At 41.7% G+C, this 17,954-nt stretch overlaps 1 protein-coding gene across 1 annotated transcript; it reads left to right on the forward strand.

Annotated features, from left to right (window-relative positions):
- Window positions 1-12,899: 12,899 nt before the first annotated feature.
- On the forward strand, window positions 12,900-13,496 carry LOC308628540 (large ribosomal subunit protein uL30-like; the record flags this gene model as incomplete). The annotated part of the gene is made up of 1 exon (XM_081255573.1): window positions 12,900-13,496. The coding sequence occupies one exon, from the start codon at window positions 12,900-12,902 to the stop codon at window positions 13,434-13,436; it is 537 nt and encodes a 178-aa protein (XP_081111699.1). The 3' UTR covers window positions 13,437-13,496.
- Between the last annotated feature and the right edge of the window lie 4,458 nt (window positions 13,497-17,954).

Consider the following 17,954-nt stretch of genomic DNA (forward strand, 5'->3'; position numbering starts at 1 on the left):
AGATTAGGTCAGAATAACTGAAATCACTCTGTCTTCAGACACAGGGGGAATTGAAGCCTTGCTCAAGGCCCGCCATGTCTTAGCACAGGGTTGGCAAACTTCTTTTGTAAAGGACCAGAAAGAAAATGTTTTAGGTTTTGCAGTCCACTCAGCTCTGCTGTTGTACCACAAAAGCAGGCATAGAGGGCTTCCCTAGTGGCACAGTGGTTAAGAATCCACCTGCCAGTGTAGGGGACATGGATTTGAGCCCTGGTCCAGGGGCATCCCCCATGCCACGGAGCAACTAAGCCCATGCGCCACAACTACTGAGCCTGCGCTCTAGAGCCCACGAGCCACAACTACTGAGCCCGCATGCCACAACTACTGAAGCCCACACACCTGGAGCCCGTGCTCTGCAACAAGGGAAGCCACTGCAATGAGAAGCCCACGCGCTGCAACAAAGAATAGCCCCTGCTCGCTGCAACTAGAGAAAGCCCACACACAGCAATGAAGACTGGCAGAACCTGGAACCCATGGGGAAAGGGATTCTGGGAAATGTCAAAATGGCAACAGACAGATTAGCCCAGTGGCTTTCACGTTCCCATGGACTGAAATTCCCTCCATACCGTGGCTGCTTTCTCCCTTGCTCACTGCACACACTCCACTATGTTCTTCTCTCTCAGTTCTTCAAAACTGCCAGTCTCTTTTCCACCTCAGGACCTTTGCACATGCTGTCCCATTTGCTTGGAATGCTCTTTCCACCAGCTTTTTGATCTTTTTTATCTTTTAGATCTCAGATGAAAGGGTACTCTCTTGGAGAGGCCTTCCCTGACCCTTCTATTTAAAATCACCTCCCCTTTTAGTAGAATCTGTCTTATCTCAAAGCTAAGGGACCTTAGCACCTTAGTTTTGTTCCTTGTCACCTCTCCAAGATTTAGAACAGTTCCTGGCACACACAGGTGCTCAGATACATACTAAATGAATGTAACACTTAGCACGAACGGCTAACATTTCACTTACCTTATTATATACTATGTTGATTGATTGTTGATCTGCTTTCTATATCCATATAAGCTCTTTTAGGGCAGAGGTTAGGACTCTAGCATTTATTGCTTATACCTAGCCCCTAAAATAGTGCCTGGAACATAGTTGGTATTAAGTAAATATTTGTTGGATGAATCTCACACATTTTAAAAACCTTACTGTGGATAGTAAATACTAGATAATCATGGAGATCAGGTAAAATTACATAGCAAAATTTTCTTTTTATTAAGTATGTTCTGATGTCCATTCAGTGTCTAGACTTCTCATGTTTTCATGTGGCAACCCATCCAAGGAGGGGAACTCTGGATTTGGAAGGTCCCCTCCAAGCGTGGGACCAGCGTGCCCTGTCAGTTCTTTGCCTCACCTTAAGATGTCACTAAGTGACTTGGCCGTGGCTTCCACTGGCTGTTGCTGGAAGAGCTGGGAGGTCAGGCCAGGGAGGGAGGAAATGACCTGGTGTCATGAGCAAATCTCCCACTTCCTCCGGGGCCTGGCAGACAAGGTGACGATGTGCTGATGTGTCCCTCCTGCTTTACGGGGCATTCATTAGCACACCTGATATTCCAGAGTCCTGGAAACCTGTTTTCTTCTACAGCCAGAACTTTAATAAATCAGGCCAAGCCAGATAAATCATGTCATGTCACCACTGACTCCATGGTCGTGGGTCCAGACCTTTTCCTAGGCCACTAGGATGGACTCACATGTTCAGTAATATTTCTGCTTTCAGGAAGTGGTGGGGGAGCTGATAAATACAGGAAAGAAAGAACTAAAAGTAACAGAAAAATCCTAAAAGCAAAGTGGTATTCTGGATTGGATCCCAAAGCAGCGAAAAAGAACATGAGTGGGGAAAATTGGTTAAATACAAACAGAATGTCTAGTTTAGTTAATAGTTTTGTACCAATGTTAATTTCTTAGTTTGTTAACTAGGGGAAGCTAGATAAAGCATATCTGTACTATCTTTGAAATATTTCCATAAACCTAAAAGTAGTTTTAGAAGTGTACAAGGCAGTGTTGGATTGGATAGCAGGGATATATTTTGTAGGCTCCTGAGGCAGTGAGTGAATTCCTGAAATCGAACAGACCTGGGATGAATCTTTACCTCTACCACTTACCAGCTGTGTGACCTTAAGCAAGTGACTTAACCTCTCAGAGTTTTAGTTTTCTTATTTTTAAACAATGTCCATGTCATTGGGTTGTTGTGAGGGCTCCATGAGATAATATCTCCTAGTATGGTACATGCACATCATAAATTCTCAATAAATGCTAGCTCTCCTTTCTCTGGCATTTCAGAAAAAAAAAAAAAAAGAGCAATCAGCTGTGCTTAAATATTTGGAAAATAAATAACAAGAAGTGAGATTTGTATTCGGTCACCAAGGTTGGCTCTTTTGTATTAGAAAAGCAGGAAGGGGATGAGCGCCCCACCTGAAATTGAGCCAAAAGAATCACATTTGGTCAGTTTTTAAATCTATGAAAAGTATTTCTTAAGCTGTTGAAAGGCATTTTTCTATTAAAACTGGTCTTAAAAACTTGTGACTTTTTTCAAAGATAAAATTAGAGATGAGCAAAGCAGTACTTGTGAAGGTTATTCACTGCAGCACCGATTATAAATGCAAAAGATTGGAAACCACTTAAATGCCACCAAGTAGGGAAGAGTCTGGCTAAATAACTTATGGTTCATCCATTTCATGGAATTCTCTGAAGACATTTTTAAAAATAAAAAGCAAGTGTCTGTATATATACATATATATTTAAATGACATAGTCATACACAAAGATACATTGACAAAAAAGAATAGGGTGCAGAATGTGCACACAATATGCTATCATTTATATATCAAAAAGAGTATATGTATTTATTTCATATATGCATCCAGTATCTCTGGAAAGATATGCAAGAACCTGGTAATAGTGGTTGCTACTTGATCTGCACCAAAGAAAGGGACCATCTATCTTGTTCAAAGTCACATTCATCTTGTTAAAATGTTGCTGCCAATAAAATTTTACATTTTTTGTTTAGGAATGTTTAACCAGAATTTATAACATACTTACTTCTTCAATATATTTTTTAACTTTTTATTGTGAAAAATTTCAAACATATACAGAGGAGTGAGAATCGTAATGATCCTCCCTGCACCCATGACCCAGCTTCAACAATGATATAACTTCTGTTGCTCTGATTTTGTAGTATAGTTACCTTGTTTTCATCAGTTACACAAAAATTAATAATTGTAATAGTGACTCAGTTCTGACCAAAGGAAGTTAAATTTTTTAAACTTATGTATAAATTTCCTTGCTGAGAATTTTGATAAGGTGATCAATAAAAGACTTCTAAGCAAAAAATATTTATTAATATAAAATTCCATGAGGATGTGGAATTGAAGTGCAAATTTAAGGAGAAAACTCCTTAAATAATGACATAAAATTTCAGCTATTAAAGAACAGCTTATTCATGTATGATTTAAGTGGGTGACAGTGGAGGTCAAGGATACATGATATTTAGATTATTTTCAATACATTTAAAGAAATTATGTAACAAATAATTATAGTGCCAGAATCCTTTTAAGCTGTTTAAACATCGGAAGATTTAGATATAAACTTTAAAACATGTAAGGGAGTACATACTTTTAAAAAATTATTTTATAGAGTATGAGAGAAAAACAGTTTGAAGATCACAGCTCTAGAAGACCTGATGTTTATTTCCAAGTCTCAGGGAGCTGTTGTGTTGATGGGATAGAAGTTCATGCCTGCCTGAACCCTGAGACAGCAAAGGGAACCTGGAACCTGAGATTGAGGTCTGATCAATGTGTCTCTTTCCCACTATCCATCATGACTGAGTTGGATTATTTCAGGAATGCAAGGTTGGTTTAACACTTGAAAATCAACCAATTTAATTCCCCCATCCAAGCCGAGGGTCACAGATGTTTAAGTCTCCTTGGCCATTGTATATATATAGAAATAAACACCACTAGCCACCATCCCTTCCTTTACTTATCAAGCAACCTGTTGAAAGCAACCTGTTTTCTCTTGAAAACTTTACTTTCTTCAATGCATGGATGGTGGAGGGTGAAACACATGTGTACTCTAACCAACTACCTTGAAGGAATGGTGGCCACTCTGTCTCTCCTCCCTGGCTGCATATTCTGTCTTAACACAGTGTTCTTCCAAGAGTGGTTTTTCTACCTGCAGTTGGAATCCCTGTAGATTCCTGGGCCCTAGCTCAGAACCACTGAGTCAGGCTTTCTGGGAATCTGTGCTTTAAACATCTCCCCTCTCCCCGGTACCCTAAAGTTTATAAAATGCCATTCTAACTCACTTTCACTCTTCACACTGTTCAGAAAATAAAGTCTCTATTTTATTTCCACACTGGGGCCTTCCCTAAACCCTGTCTTGGCCTTTCTGCTACCTGACTGTTCCTCCTCTGATCCCTTTGAGGGTTTCACTTCCTTCCTATATTCCCCCAAATCCCTATGCTCCCCAATACATATGCCTCCTGCCCCGTTCTCTTCAGATTTCGGTTGCCTGCCTTTCTGCTGATGATTCCCAAGTTCCCATCACTAATCCCAATGATTCTCCTAACAGTGGCCAGCTTTACTGAGTACTTACTGAGGAATGTGCACTAGACCTTGACTTTGATTAGCTCATATATTGCCCAGAGTAGCCCTTTGAGATAGGTCATCATTATCACCCTCTTACAAATGATAAAACAGAAGCTCAGAGGGAGAAGCAACTTTTTCCAGCTTGTAGCAATTAAAACTGGGTTTTGAACTTGGGACAGTTTGACCTCTTAACCTCTCTGTGGATACCTCACCTGTGTTCCAAAATGCCTGACACAGAACTTGGTACCTTCCCTTTGCATTCTCCCTCCCCAACTCCTAGGCCAGATATCTTCTGTTTGCCCTTCCAGAACCACAGGATGTAACCCCATGTCCTGAGTCTTCACATCTGGAAATATTCCCTGCAGATCTCTAACTTCATCCTTTTACTCTCTTATCTCGCATTTTTTTTTTGCCACTCACTCTCCTATTACTAAAAATGAAGTACAGTGAAGATCTCTCAAAAATTATCTGAACTTAGTGACAGAACCAGAAACAAAGTAACATGTCCAGGTATGGAGGCTTCTCTACTTGTAAACAGGACGTTGCTGAGTCCATATTATGCAAAGTCTAAGTGATGGAACACAGGTAACCCTTGTTAAGGTGTGAAGTGAAGGTGTAACTATAACCTTCACTTTCTTTTCTAACCTAATCACATACCTCTTCTTCCCCACATGTGACTCTGTCATTGCTTTAGTATTTATCAAAAATGAAGAATGAATGATCATAAACCCTTCAAAAGTAAGCACAAATAGGAAAATGCAGTAGACCAGAAAGCTGATCATGCTGGCTTTAGTAATCAATCCAGCCTAAAGATTTAATCCTTCCAAATGTGCCTTTTAGTTTTTTAACTTGGATTATTTGTAATATCGATTTTTTTTTCATATAAAAACCCAGAATTGGGCTTCCCTGGTGGCGCAGTGGTTGAGAGTCCACCTGCCGATGCAGGGGACGCGGGTTCGTGCCCCGGTCTGGGAAGATCCCACATGCTGCGGAGCGGCTGGGCCCGTGAGCCATGGCCACTGAGCCTGCACGTCCGGAGCCTGTGCTCCGCAACGGGAGAGGACACAGCAGTGAGAGGCCCGCGTACTGCAAAAAAAAAAAAAAAGGAAAAAAAAAACCCCAGAATTTAGCATTCTCTTGAGAAATCAGACCGTCCAGCAACAGCAGGTCCACTTTCCTACACGTCAGTAATTGGTAAAGGCAAATGTTGACAGCTCTCTTTAGACAGGGCATGGGCTCCCCAGATCACTGCATCTCCACCATGTCCTGTCATCTCTCTGATTCTGCCCCTTAGTGTCAGCGGCCCTTCATCTTCCCACTTGGCGTTGTTTGTTTAATCTAGCCTGCAGTCTCCCTTTAGACTTGGGCAAGAGGAACCTCTGCCCTGGACTCCTCACTTTTGTGGCTCTGAATATAAAACACACACAAAAAATATTTGCTAAAAGTCATGGGCAAGTCTGCCCCTCCACATCTGGTACTCAGCGATGGCATTGTGCAACCCATGGCATTAAACAGGCACGCTTGTGACTGACACCATTCAGACCCCGGGAAACACTTCACATCTCTGGTCCTGTTCTGCAAAGCAAAAGGCACTTGCCTCTGAATGCCTTGAAGGTTTGTTGTCATACTGCTGCCAACATCAGACAACACTGCTTCACGGTGCGTGGAGGATTTGAGCACGGGAAGCACTTAGGAAAGAGAAAAGACGACTGAATTAACTGTCGAAGCCTTCTCCCATGCCATAAATGCATCAGATACTTGTATAGCCCATCTCCATAGAAGTACCAGAGCAACCCCTTTCTTGTTTCTCATTGTCCCAATTCATTATTCTAGAGGTGCTTACAAAGAGCACAATATTTGTACCAATTACACATGGCAGCAGAGGACATTTTGTAATATTAATCCATATAACTCTTCAATTTGCTTATACCTTGGTCCTGATGTAACAGGCTTAGATTCTCAACATTGGCAGCTAGACGAACACTGAATGCTAAAATTGAAAGTAGTTTTATAATAAATATTTATGGGATTTAACAAATTCTTTTAACTATATATATATATATTTCAGCTATGTTTAAATAATTTTTATGTAAAGCTTGATCTCAATTATCATTTGTATTTTACCTTTCTATCTTAAATACTTTTGAACGTTTTGGTAGAAAAATATTTTAAAACATTTGTGAAGTATTTATAACATCTAATTTTTAAATGAGTATTCACATTTTTTATACTTTGATAATTGTATTTGATTTTTTTTTCCATTTTTTTAGATGATTTTTGACAAAATCAGGGGTCAAAAAATGACAGGATTTTATTTCGAACAGCCTAAGGGCTATATTTACCCCATGAACTAAGAATGGTTTTGATATTTTTAAAGGTTTGTACAACAAACCAGGAAGAATATAGGAGAGAGACCATATGCAGACCACAAAACCTAAAACATTTATTATCTGAATCCTTACAAAAATATTTTAGTCTTTGGTCAATAGAATATAAATTATGTAAAACCCTGACTGTAACTATACATTTTATGAGTCTACTGAAATGGAAACAACAAAAAGAAATGGGGTAAATAATAACTTATGAATTATGTTTGTTACTCATATGAATACCACAGGCCCATCAACAGAACACCCAGACATGTGCAGTAATCAGTAAATTCTCTGCTCTGTGGTTGTTTGCAGACTTTGAATCATATATACACAATAACTTGACACATATGTTTTGCTTTTGTCATTGTGAAGGTATACGTGTCAAAGCAGGAAGGTTAAATGTTTTGAGATTTGTTTAATGGCCTGCACGCCTCCTGGCGTACGGTGTGCAGGCCATGACCCACAAATGTTGTTGGCAGATCTGCCTGTCTGTTTTCCTCTGCCCCCTGAGTGCATGTGAGTTTCAGTATTGCCTTAGCCTAAAAATTTTGGCCAGAACTCAAGTGACAGATCCCAGTACCTATCGCCCTCTGTTGGCGCTGAGCAGAGTTGTCACACTTTTGCTTCCGCGTGGAGTTGTGTTCAAATCCAGAAAAGCTCGGAGTTGAACACATAACTAGAGGAGTTTCCGTGCTTTGTGTTAATATCCTGGTTACATAATAACTTCAAAATACTTGAGGCAGCAAAAGTGCTTTATGAGGCAACATTTATTTTTGAGGCAACATTCTTATCCCAGAAAAAAAGTCATTTTGGTCAAATCCTATCTTTCTTTTTACTAATCATCATCATGTGCTGCAAATGCTTTGGGCCAGTGTTTCCGTTCAGTCTCTCAGACCTTTTTATTGATATTATTTTGACACCGGGAAAGAGACACATCTTCCGGTTAAGTGATGGAAGAAATAACACTAAGTCAAAGGATGGGAGGGCATTGATAACCCCAAAGAAAGACTCAATCCCCTCGCCACTGGAGGCAAAATAAGACAGACGGAGAAGGGGGACGCGGAGAGGGATGGTAGGGGAGGAGCTGGGAAGGGAGAGTGAGAGAGGATGCCTCTGGGCTCCGACCCCCACTGGGTCCTTATCAGCTGCCTCTACCTTAACTGCTTCCTCCTTAACGCTTTCACCAGCTACACCGGTTACTTTCTTTCAGGGTGGAAAGAGGTATTGCTCCTTTTAAGGGTGAGACTTAGCGAATCGGAGCTTTGGGGTCTTTCTCCTGAAGCCCCGCTGACCGACCCCCAAGTGCAGGCTGTCAGTGGTCAGACCCCACTCATGAGAGCAAACAGACCATCCTCCCCGAGGGACGCCCCTGAAAACGTTTGCGACCTGTTCTGCTCTGGGATTGAGTCCCGAGAGGTTCTGAAAGTGCAGTGAGGGACTGTCTCAGCACTACAGACGCGTGCAGAGCCGTATCTGGATCCTGTTCCTTAAAGGAATCAGGAACGTTGCTCATCCCACATTTGAATCTACAGCTGACGCTTATTTTGTCCTGCGTTGTAACTACTCAGACATTTTCCTACAGTTGCATAAATTAGTTCTTGCCTGTGGCTTTCAGTTTCACACCTTTTTAGGATCTTTACCATAATCAGAGAACTAATTTATGCAACTCTGGGTTATTATACTTCTGAGTGTTCCTTTTAGGGTTCAACCTATAAAAGCCAGAAAGGAAAAAAAAAATGTTTGGTCTAAGAAATTAGGAAAGATTTTCACTTTTGCTGGGGAGTACGTTTAATTCTGTAACTCACTTTCAAAAAATACATTGAAGTAGTATTCTAGCACATTTGCTACATTTTCAACATTCCTAAAATTGCCCACAGTACTTTAAAAAAAAAAAAAACCTCTAATCACATTTCACGTTGACTTTCATTTTGTCACTTTGAATTGGGGCAAAAAGTCTCAAGATCTTTTCTGTTTTCTTGTTTTTGAAAATAGCGATTCCAAAGGAGGGGCAGGGGCCTTTTTCCCCATATAGGATTTTATTTTTTAAACTCAGATCCACTGTTCGGACATGCTAAGACATCGGAGTCTTTTCGTGCCTATACTTTCCCTTAATTCCATCATTGACATATTTTGATGTCTGTAAACCCAACAGAAGGAAGGGTCCCCAGTAACCAGACGTAAGTCAGTATAAAAAAGGAGTTGGGGGGTCTTGGGGACACTGACTCCTCTTCAGAATCCCCTGAAGAGAGATTGACCATTGACAATTTAAATCTTCAATGCTTTATCTCTTTGTTTGAGTCTCGGAATGCCATTGATACCTTCTTTGTATTTATAATTGTTTTAATTAGCCACCCAGCAGGGGCCCCTCTCCCAGCTGGATTATGGGCAGCACAGCAGGACCTTACAACCCAGTTAAAACAAAGCCCAGACTTTATGGCTCGCTTAATTTCTTTTATCTGTATCAAAAATTTTTGTTCTTTTTTCTCTTACTCTCCCTCATTTTCACTCTTTTTCCCCTCCCCCTCGTGTTTGTGGGGTCAGGAGCAAAAAGCTTAGACTCCCAAAATGGCTTTGCTTTTGAAGAATCAAAGAATTATGGAAAAACCTCTACAGTGAATATTTATCAGCAGCTCACATCTCAAGGAGGAAAATAGCGCAGATGTGCTTGTCCCCTGCTCTTCCTAACGTGCCATAAACCTCTACTGTGATTGTATCTTGAGCATTATGCTGAAATTGATGTCGGTTGCTAAACTTTAGTGGGCGGAGGGGAGGGGAACGTTAGCAAGAAGGCTCCTCTGTTGTCCCTGGTGTTGTTTGTTCTATTTGACCACATCCTTCTTTTGTGGATGGAAATCTGGAGGATCAATTATGATGCAGATCTGACACCATTTCCATTTGTGGGAGTGGTGAGGCCAGGGATGTTTGGACCTTTGGAAATTCTTACATTGTTAAGATTGTTTTTCCTCCACTTTGAACTGGATGCTGCTACTTTGGTGTGATCACAAACACACTGCCTGACCCAGAGCATTTCATCAGAAGAAACAGAAACATAGGGCTTGTTTGTGGCTTTATAGAAATTGCCAGGGCCTCTCTTTATTTGTGAATCTATAGAACTGCCAGTCTAGAAGTTAAAACAGGACTGATCCCTGTGGAAACATGCATCACTGCTAAAAGTAATCTTCTTGCACTATGCTTCAAATAATCTAGTTTAATTTTTTTCTAATAATACCCGAAGTAACTTATTTGCATTTAAAAAGAAATGATAGCTCCAGTTATCAGATATGGAAAAGGCTTTGAACTGGCTTCTGTATTTCTGTACAAAGGTCTTAAATGTTGTTGAGCCCTACCTTTATTTCTAGAATTTTCCAGCAACCAGACAGGGTTGGGAGTGGAGGGGTGTTGTTTTCCGTTTGTGTACAATTACCCAGTATTTGGGTGTCTTGAAAACCAAGGATGGTTATAATTAAAATTTTATCGTGTTACCTGGATCTATTTTTGGCTTTGTAGCCAATCAGAGACCCAGACATTCACTTGGCTTTGTAAAACAGCAAATATCACAAAGACCATGAATAAATACCCATAGCAATTTGTTGGGTGCAATTGTAAGGCTTTGAAATTCAATGACAGGATTGAGAAGAGGCAGGAAACCCTGTGGGAGCTAGAGGCCTAGGAGTTGGGAGACTCTTTCAGGAGCCTGGTGTCGTTGAGGGACACTAAATTACTAAATGATCAAAGAATGATGCCCAACATTGTCACGTGCGACATATGTATATATTTATGTTCATGAAGATAGTATAGTTTGATGGTTGCACAACATCACAAGTGAGCTATGCCTCTTAATTATACACTTTAAAACAGTTAATTTCATGTTAGGTGAATTGCATGTCAATAAAAAATAAAATGAGACAATCTCACCAAAAAAAAAACCAACAGGATAATTAAGATTTGGAAAGCACTTTACAATTTACAGATTTTTTTTCTTCTATTTTTTAACATGCACTGTCTGGCTTAATCCTCATAGGATAGGACCCCTTTGGGATCCATGTTTTGAATATTCATCTCATTTCGTATCCTGGTGAGGGGACTCGACTCACCTAGAGTCACCCTCTAGTGACAGCACAGAACGAGAGACTTAGAAATCCTGCTTTTCTCTACTGCGCTTGCTCCATCAGAATGACAAACAACAGCCTAGTTTTCTACGTGTCGATTTACAGGTTTTGTGGATGCTTGTTTGCTTGCTTAGATGGTATGAGAGTGGGAAATGTGGCGCTTAGAAGCCAAGCAGATCTGTGCTGGGAGCTGCTAAGTACTTGCTCTGAGCCCCTCCTCCTCCCCACCGGCACCCCCCTCCCGTGCTCATCTCCACCTGGGGCTGGATCTCACCCAGCCTCCCAGGGCTGCTGTGTGATTTCCAGAGCCAGCCCAAATGCAGTACATTATAAACATGCTTTATAGTGTATCTGTCATGCAGCCAGACCTCAGTAATGGAGCATTTTCACTTCTATGATGATGGTTATAATCGCTGTCATTTTTATGCCTATAAATGTGACAACATTGACCCACAATCAAAGGCAGAGAATTCTTTTCAATGTAGAATATGGTTCAGGTCATCAGCAATTTTAATCTGTGTACAGATTAAAGATAAACAGGAATATTTTTAAAATCACTTATTTGGGAGATTTTTATTCCCCTCACAGATGTTACTGTGAATATCTGTATGTCTGTATAAGTATATACATATCCATACAAGAAATCCCCATCACTGTAAAATATTATACGTTAGCATAGACATGGAAGGAAAAACGCTGGAGAAACCCATGGTCTCTGGAGTGGGTGGGCTCATGGTCTTTCCTTTCCATGGAATGTATTTTGTAACGCTTGATTTTTTGTTTGTTTGCCTTCTTCATCCTATATCACCAGTCCTGGAAGCATGCCAGGCACAAAGTAGACCCTCCATACATTTTTTGTGGAATGAATGTATATAGCAAATATGTAACCAGGAAAGCAATGAAGGGAATTACACAAAATAAGTTTTACGAAATCACCGCTTTTAACGCGGTAAGGAAAATACCCTATGATAATATACTGGTCAAATTTCCAACAAAAGATGTATTTCCAACTTTATTTTTCACTTTCTTTTTTCTTAAGCCCGAACTGAAACAACAAAAGGCATGTTTTTTTTCAGAATCTATTAGAGGCACTGAGCTCCTGGTGGAACAAGCTGGATGGCTCTTGTCCTGGCTAAATTCTATCAGCGGTGGGCCACGCCGGTGGCTTTGCGTTGCCTTGCGAGCTTCAGACGGTTTCGACTGCACCTCCTGAAGTCCCTCTCCGTGACATCATTCACATCTGTGGCGACTTAAGCCTCCTGTTTCTTTGAAAAAGGAATTTGAGAATATGAAGGGTTTATACTCTCTAAACTAATTAGCAGTGACCAGTAACTTGAGGAGGCCAATGTGCCCTCTAGGACACTCAGTTTACCTGGGGGTCTCGCCAGGTCCATCCAGCCATTTCTAGATACGTTACCAACCCCAGTGAGGTAGGAAAGGAGGCGTGCACGTTTTTAAAATAGAGAACTAATTAAGTATAGTTCTTCCAAGATTTCTTTTTGTATCATGTGACCTGGCAAACAAATGTAGCTTCCGGTGTTTGAGAAATGGATTTTCAAGGAAAAGGTGGTGCTTTACAGAAAGAAGTTTAATTATATAAGGCAATTAGTGAGATCGATACATTAAAAGAGAAGACAATAAGTGGGTTTTCTTGCGTAATTGTAACATACAAAGTATGTATTTATAACATACTTAAATAATATAGTGTGGTCCATTCTGATATGGAACAAACTTGAAGATATAGTAAATAAGGAAGTCCAATCCAGGTATAAAATGGTGTACATAAGAACTGAAATTTGAATGGCTAGGATGGCAAGAAAAGACAGCAACTTCTACGTACCCACTGAATCCAAATTGGCATTTGTCATCAGGATCAGAGGTATCAGTGGTGTGAGCCCAAAGGTTCGAAAGGTGTTACAGCTTCTTCGCCTCCATCAGATCTTCAGTGGCACCTTTGTGAAGCTCAACAAGGCTTCAGTTAACATGCTGAGAATTGTGGAACCGTACGTTGCGTGGGAGCACCCAAACCTGAAGTCAGTAAATGAACTGATCTACAAGCGTGATTATGGCAAAATCAGCCAGAAGCGAATTGCTCTAACAGATAACGCGTTGATTGCTCCACCTCTTGGCAAATATGGTATTATCTGCGTGGAGGATCTGATTCATGAGATCTGTACTGTTGGAAAACGTTTCAAAGAAGCAAACAACTTCCTGTGGCCCTTCAAATTGTCTTCTCCACGAGGTAGAATTAAGAAAAAGACCACCCATTTTGTAGAAGGTGGAGATGCTCCCAACAGGGAAGACCAGATCAACAGGCTTATTAGAAGGATGAACTAAGGTATCTACCATGATTATTTTTGTAATCTGGTCAGTTAATAAACAGTGACTGCTTTCAAATTAAAATGAAATAAGTAAATAAAATAAAATGGTGTACATAGTATAACAAAAAGCATATAGGTTTAGCAACATCCCTGGACCACTAAATGCCAGCGGTACCCCGCCAGCTGTGATAACCAAAAATATTTCCAGACCGTGTGAGATATCCCCTGCTTAAGATCATCCCTGCTTAAGAACCACTGGGCTAGGGAATTCCCTGGCAGTCCAGTGGTTAGGACTCCACGCTTTTACTGCCCTGGGCACGGGTTCAGTCCCTGGTCGGGGAACTGAGATCTTGTAAGCTGCATGGTGAGGCCAGAAAAAAAAGAACCACTGTGCTAGACTGTGCAGGTCATCTGAAGATTTGGTGACTGTTTTCCAGTTTTTCATCTCACCAACTTTTGGGGAGATGCTTGCATTTCCTATAGTAACGATTAATGCACTGGGTAAACAACATGAATGGATAACTTACAGATTTGTAGAAATGTTAATCCTGAAGTTCTGTCTTTTTTTTTTTTTTTGCGGTACGCGGGCCCTTCACTGCTGTGGCCCCTCCCGTTGCGGAGCACAGGCTCCAGACACGCAGGCTCAGCGGCCATGGCTCACGGGCCCAGCCGCTCCGCGGCATGTGGGATCTTCCCGGACCGGGGCACGAACCCGTGTCCCCTGCATCGGCAGGTGGACTCTCAACCACTGCGCCACCAGGGAAGCCCTGTCCTTTTTATAATCAATACTATTGTTTTTTATGAATTCTCAACCATGGAAAAATTCTTAAAGACCTTCACCTCCCTCAGCTGGACTCTCCTTCCTCCTCCTAAAATATCCTCTTCTGCTTCTCCAGCCCTAGCTCCAGGAAGTTAAAACACAACCATTTACCTGTTACAAATGACTAGCTAAAGTAATCCCCAGTCTTTATGGCCCCCAACTTTACTTCCGAAGAGTGTTTTTACCCAGCCCTAGAAAGTATTACTTTCTGCTTGAGTGTAATTAAAATCCCAGTCATCTATTCAAGAATGCCATTGCCAGTAAGATATTAATTGTGTCTGGGAGCTGGAAAGTATTCTTCCTAACAGGACTTAATGGAGCGCACAGATCCAAGAGACATTCATAATCATTGTCCCCTCCGGAAATATGACACTGGGGAGATGGATCATTCACTTTCACTGTTTTCAGATTTAATGGAGGGTAAAGTTTTTAATCTACTTCTTGGGAGCTTAATATTTCTAAGAAAGAAAAGACGTCTTACAGTCTCAAGAGCCAGGCGGAAATCTCTTTTTATTTTTTATTTTTTCGTTGAGTTTAAAGACCTTTTCTGGGGTTTCTTATGGGGATTTATTCGTCATTACATTAATTCTAAACAACGTTCATTTTTCCCACTCTTCATTACCAAATAGGCAGCACAAAAATGTTATTTTTTTAAAAAAGGCACAAAGGAACAAAACAAATCATTGTGACTACCAACACACAGGGAAAGCCACATAGACATTGGGATGTGTCTGTCTTTTGCACACCTTTATGATGGTGAAACTCAGAGCAGGGCTCAGAATTGATTCTGGAACATCAGGGCCAACACCAAATCCGTGGAAGGCATTATATTCCTTAAGTGGATTCTGTTAGGAAGACCTAATTCCCTAACATGACTTAAAGTCTGAGCCAAATTCCAAGCCAATGTTTCAATTTTGTTGGGTCAGAATACCTTAGATAATCCTGTGTTGTTTTGGTGTCTGCGATTTCTGCTTGTCGGTTTTTGTCATTTGCATGTATGTGATTTATTTATTTAAAAGAGGTAGTCCATTCACGGGATTGAATATTCAAAAGGTACAAAGGGCTGTGCAATAAAAACATTTGCTTCGGGCTTCCCTGGTGGCGCAGTGGTTGAGAGTCCGCCTGCCAATGCAGGGGACATGGGTTCGTGCCCCAGTCCGGGGAGATCCCACATGCCGCGGAGCAGCTGGGCCCGTGAGCCATGGCCGCTGAGCCTGCGCGTCCGGAGCCTGTGCTCCGCAACGGGAGAGGCCACAACAGTGAGAGGCCTGTGTACCGCAAAAAAACAAACAAACAAACAAACAAACAAACATTTGCTTCTCTTTTTCTGCAAGCACCCATTCCCATCCCATCTCAGGCACCACCGTGAGTTTCTTGTTTATCTTCCTGGAGATTTGTATACATTCACAAGCAAAGGTTTTCACACTGTCTTTTTTATTGGTTGCTACAAATGAAGCATATTAGACACACTGATTTTTATCTGCTTTTTCCACTTATATATGCATCTTGGACATCGACCCCTATCATCAGTATTAGAGAAAGCTACCTACCACATTTTTAAAAATAGCTGCCTAGTATTTCAGTATGCAGCTGTACTTAATGTTTTTAACCATTGACCTACTTACTGCCATTTACATGGTTCTACTCTTTTCTATAACAACAATGCCACAATGGTTATTTGTAAATACAAAAGCATAATGTAGCAACTACCTGAATACCACCCGCACCATCTGAATTAAGAAAGACCCCTCTGCACTGCACCCCAGATTAAAAAGCTGCTCTAGAATTTTTTATTATTATTATTTTAAACTAACTTTTGTGGAAAGCTTTGTATTTACTAAGATAAGTCATTGTTACAGACTGAATGTTTGTGTCCCCTGCAAAATTCGTATGTTGAAATCCTCACCCCCGATGTGATGGTATTAGGAGGTAGGGCAGGGAATTCCCTGGCCGTCCAGTGGTTAGGATCTTTCACCGCCAAGGGTGCGGGTTCAATCCCTGGTAAGAAGAGACACCAGAGAGCTTGCTTCCTCTCGCTGTGGTCCAAAGAGAGCATGTGCGGATACAGTGAGAAGACAGACAGCCATCTGCAAACCAGGAAGTGGGCCCTCACCAGACACCACATCAGCCAGCACCTGGATCTCAGATTTCCAGCCTCTAGAACTGTGAGAAATGTTTATTTTTTAAGCCACTCAGTGTATGGTGTTTTTGTTGTAGTAGCCTGCATTGACTAAGACTTTCATACACTTGTTTATCTCCAGAGACCCTAGAATTGAAGGAAAAAACTCTTATTGCAAGCTACATCAGTCAAGTCTCCTTCAACTGTGAGAGAAACCTAGCTCACATTGGCTTAAACAAAATAGGAAATATACTGGATTACGTAACTGAAAAGGCAATTGCTCTCTGGGCTCGCTTCAGGCATGGCTGCATCCAGGTGCTCAGATACTGTCCCACAGGCCCTGCCTTCCCCTTAGGCAGGCTCTATGTGCGGGATCCTAAGGAGCTCCAGGCTTACATCCTCCCAGCTTCCAGTCCAACACAAAGAGGGTATATCCTCAGGGTTAGATCAGGAGTTCTAAATAAGAATTCCATTTTGCTTTTTCTGAATGGCCTGGGATGGGTCATGGGCCCACCTTTGATACAGTCAGTGTGGCCAGGGACATTCAATACTGGAAGAGAGCCTCCCTGTTTACTCTACTTGTTCCTATCTTTGTGTGGCACTGAGTGAGAATGTGATGGCTATGGCAGCTTCTGGCAACCATGTGGCAACAAGTCCGAAGATGGAAAACCAGTGCAAGAGGAGAGACAGCAAAAGGATGGAGAGACCCTGAATCCTGGTGGCTTTGATGAGCCACCAAACTCACCCGGAACCACCTACCTCCAAGACATCTTGTTATGTGAGATCATTAAATATCCTTAGTATTTAAGCCATGGTTACTTGTAGCTGAAAACATCCTAATGGGCACAGCATCCCTGTGAGATAGGCTTTCTTCTTTTCATTTCACAGTTGACGAAACTGATGCTCAGAGAGATTAGGGTTCTGGCTGAGAACAAAATTTTAAAAAATAAATGAAAGAAAATGGTCCTGTTGCTTTCCACATTGCCTCCCTCACTCCAGCCCTGTTCCTCTCAGTCTTCCCCATCTCATGTTAGGGTATCACCAATCGAGGCTAAAACCAAGCTGCCAGAAGTGATTCTTCTCTTCTCCTCACCCAGTCTACCTGGTCCAACGTCACAGCCATCATCCTGGACTCTAAACCCACCTGCCTCGCTCCACCTCTACCACCACAGCTGAATCCAAGCCCCGTTCCCCGTCATCTCCCACCTGGCAACCAGCAGGCGATCCTCACTGGTCTCTGCTTCTATTTCTGACTCAAACATTGTGTTCTCTACCCAACAGCCAGAGCAAGTTTTTAAAATGAAATCAGAGGATTTCCATCACAGCAGAATTACAAACAAACAAACAGATAAAACCCTAACCGTGGGACTTCCCTGGTGGCGCAGTGGTTGAGAATCCGCCTGCCAGTGCAGGGCACACGGGTTTGATCCCCGGTCCGGGAAGATCCCACATGCTGCGGAGCAACTAAGCCCATGCGCCACAACTACCGAACCTGTGCTTTAGAGCCTGTGAGCCACAACTACTGAAGCCCGTGTGCCTAGAGCCTGTGCTCTGCAACGAGAGAAGCCCTCGCACCACAACAAAGAGTAGACCCC

The sequence above is a fragment of the Mesoplodon bidens genome (assembly GCF_964165515.1).
Source record: "Mesoplodon bidens genome assembly, chromosome: 15".
Taxonomy (NCBI): domain Eukaryota; kingdom Metazoa; phylum Chordata; class Mammalia; order Artiodactyla; family Ziphiidae; genus Mesoplodon; species Mesoplodon bidens.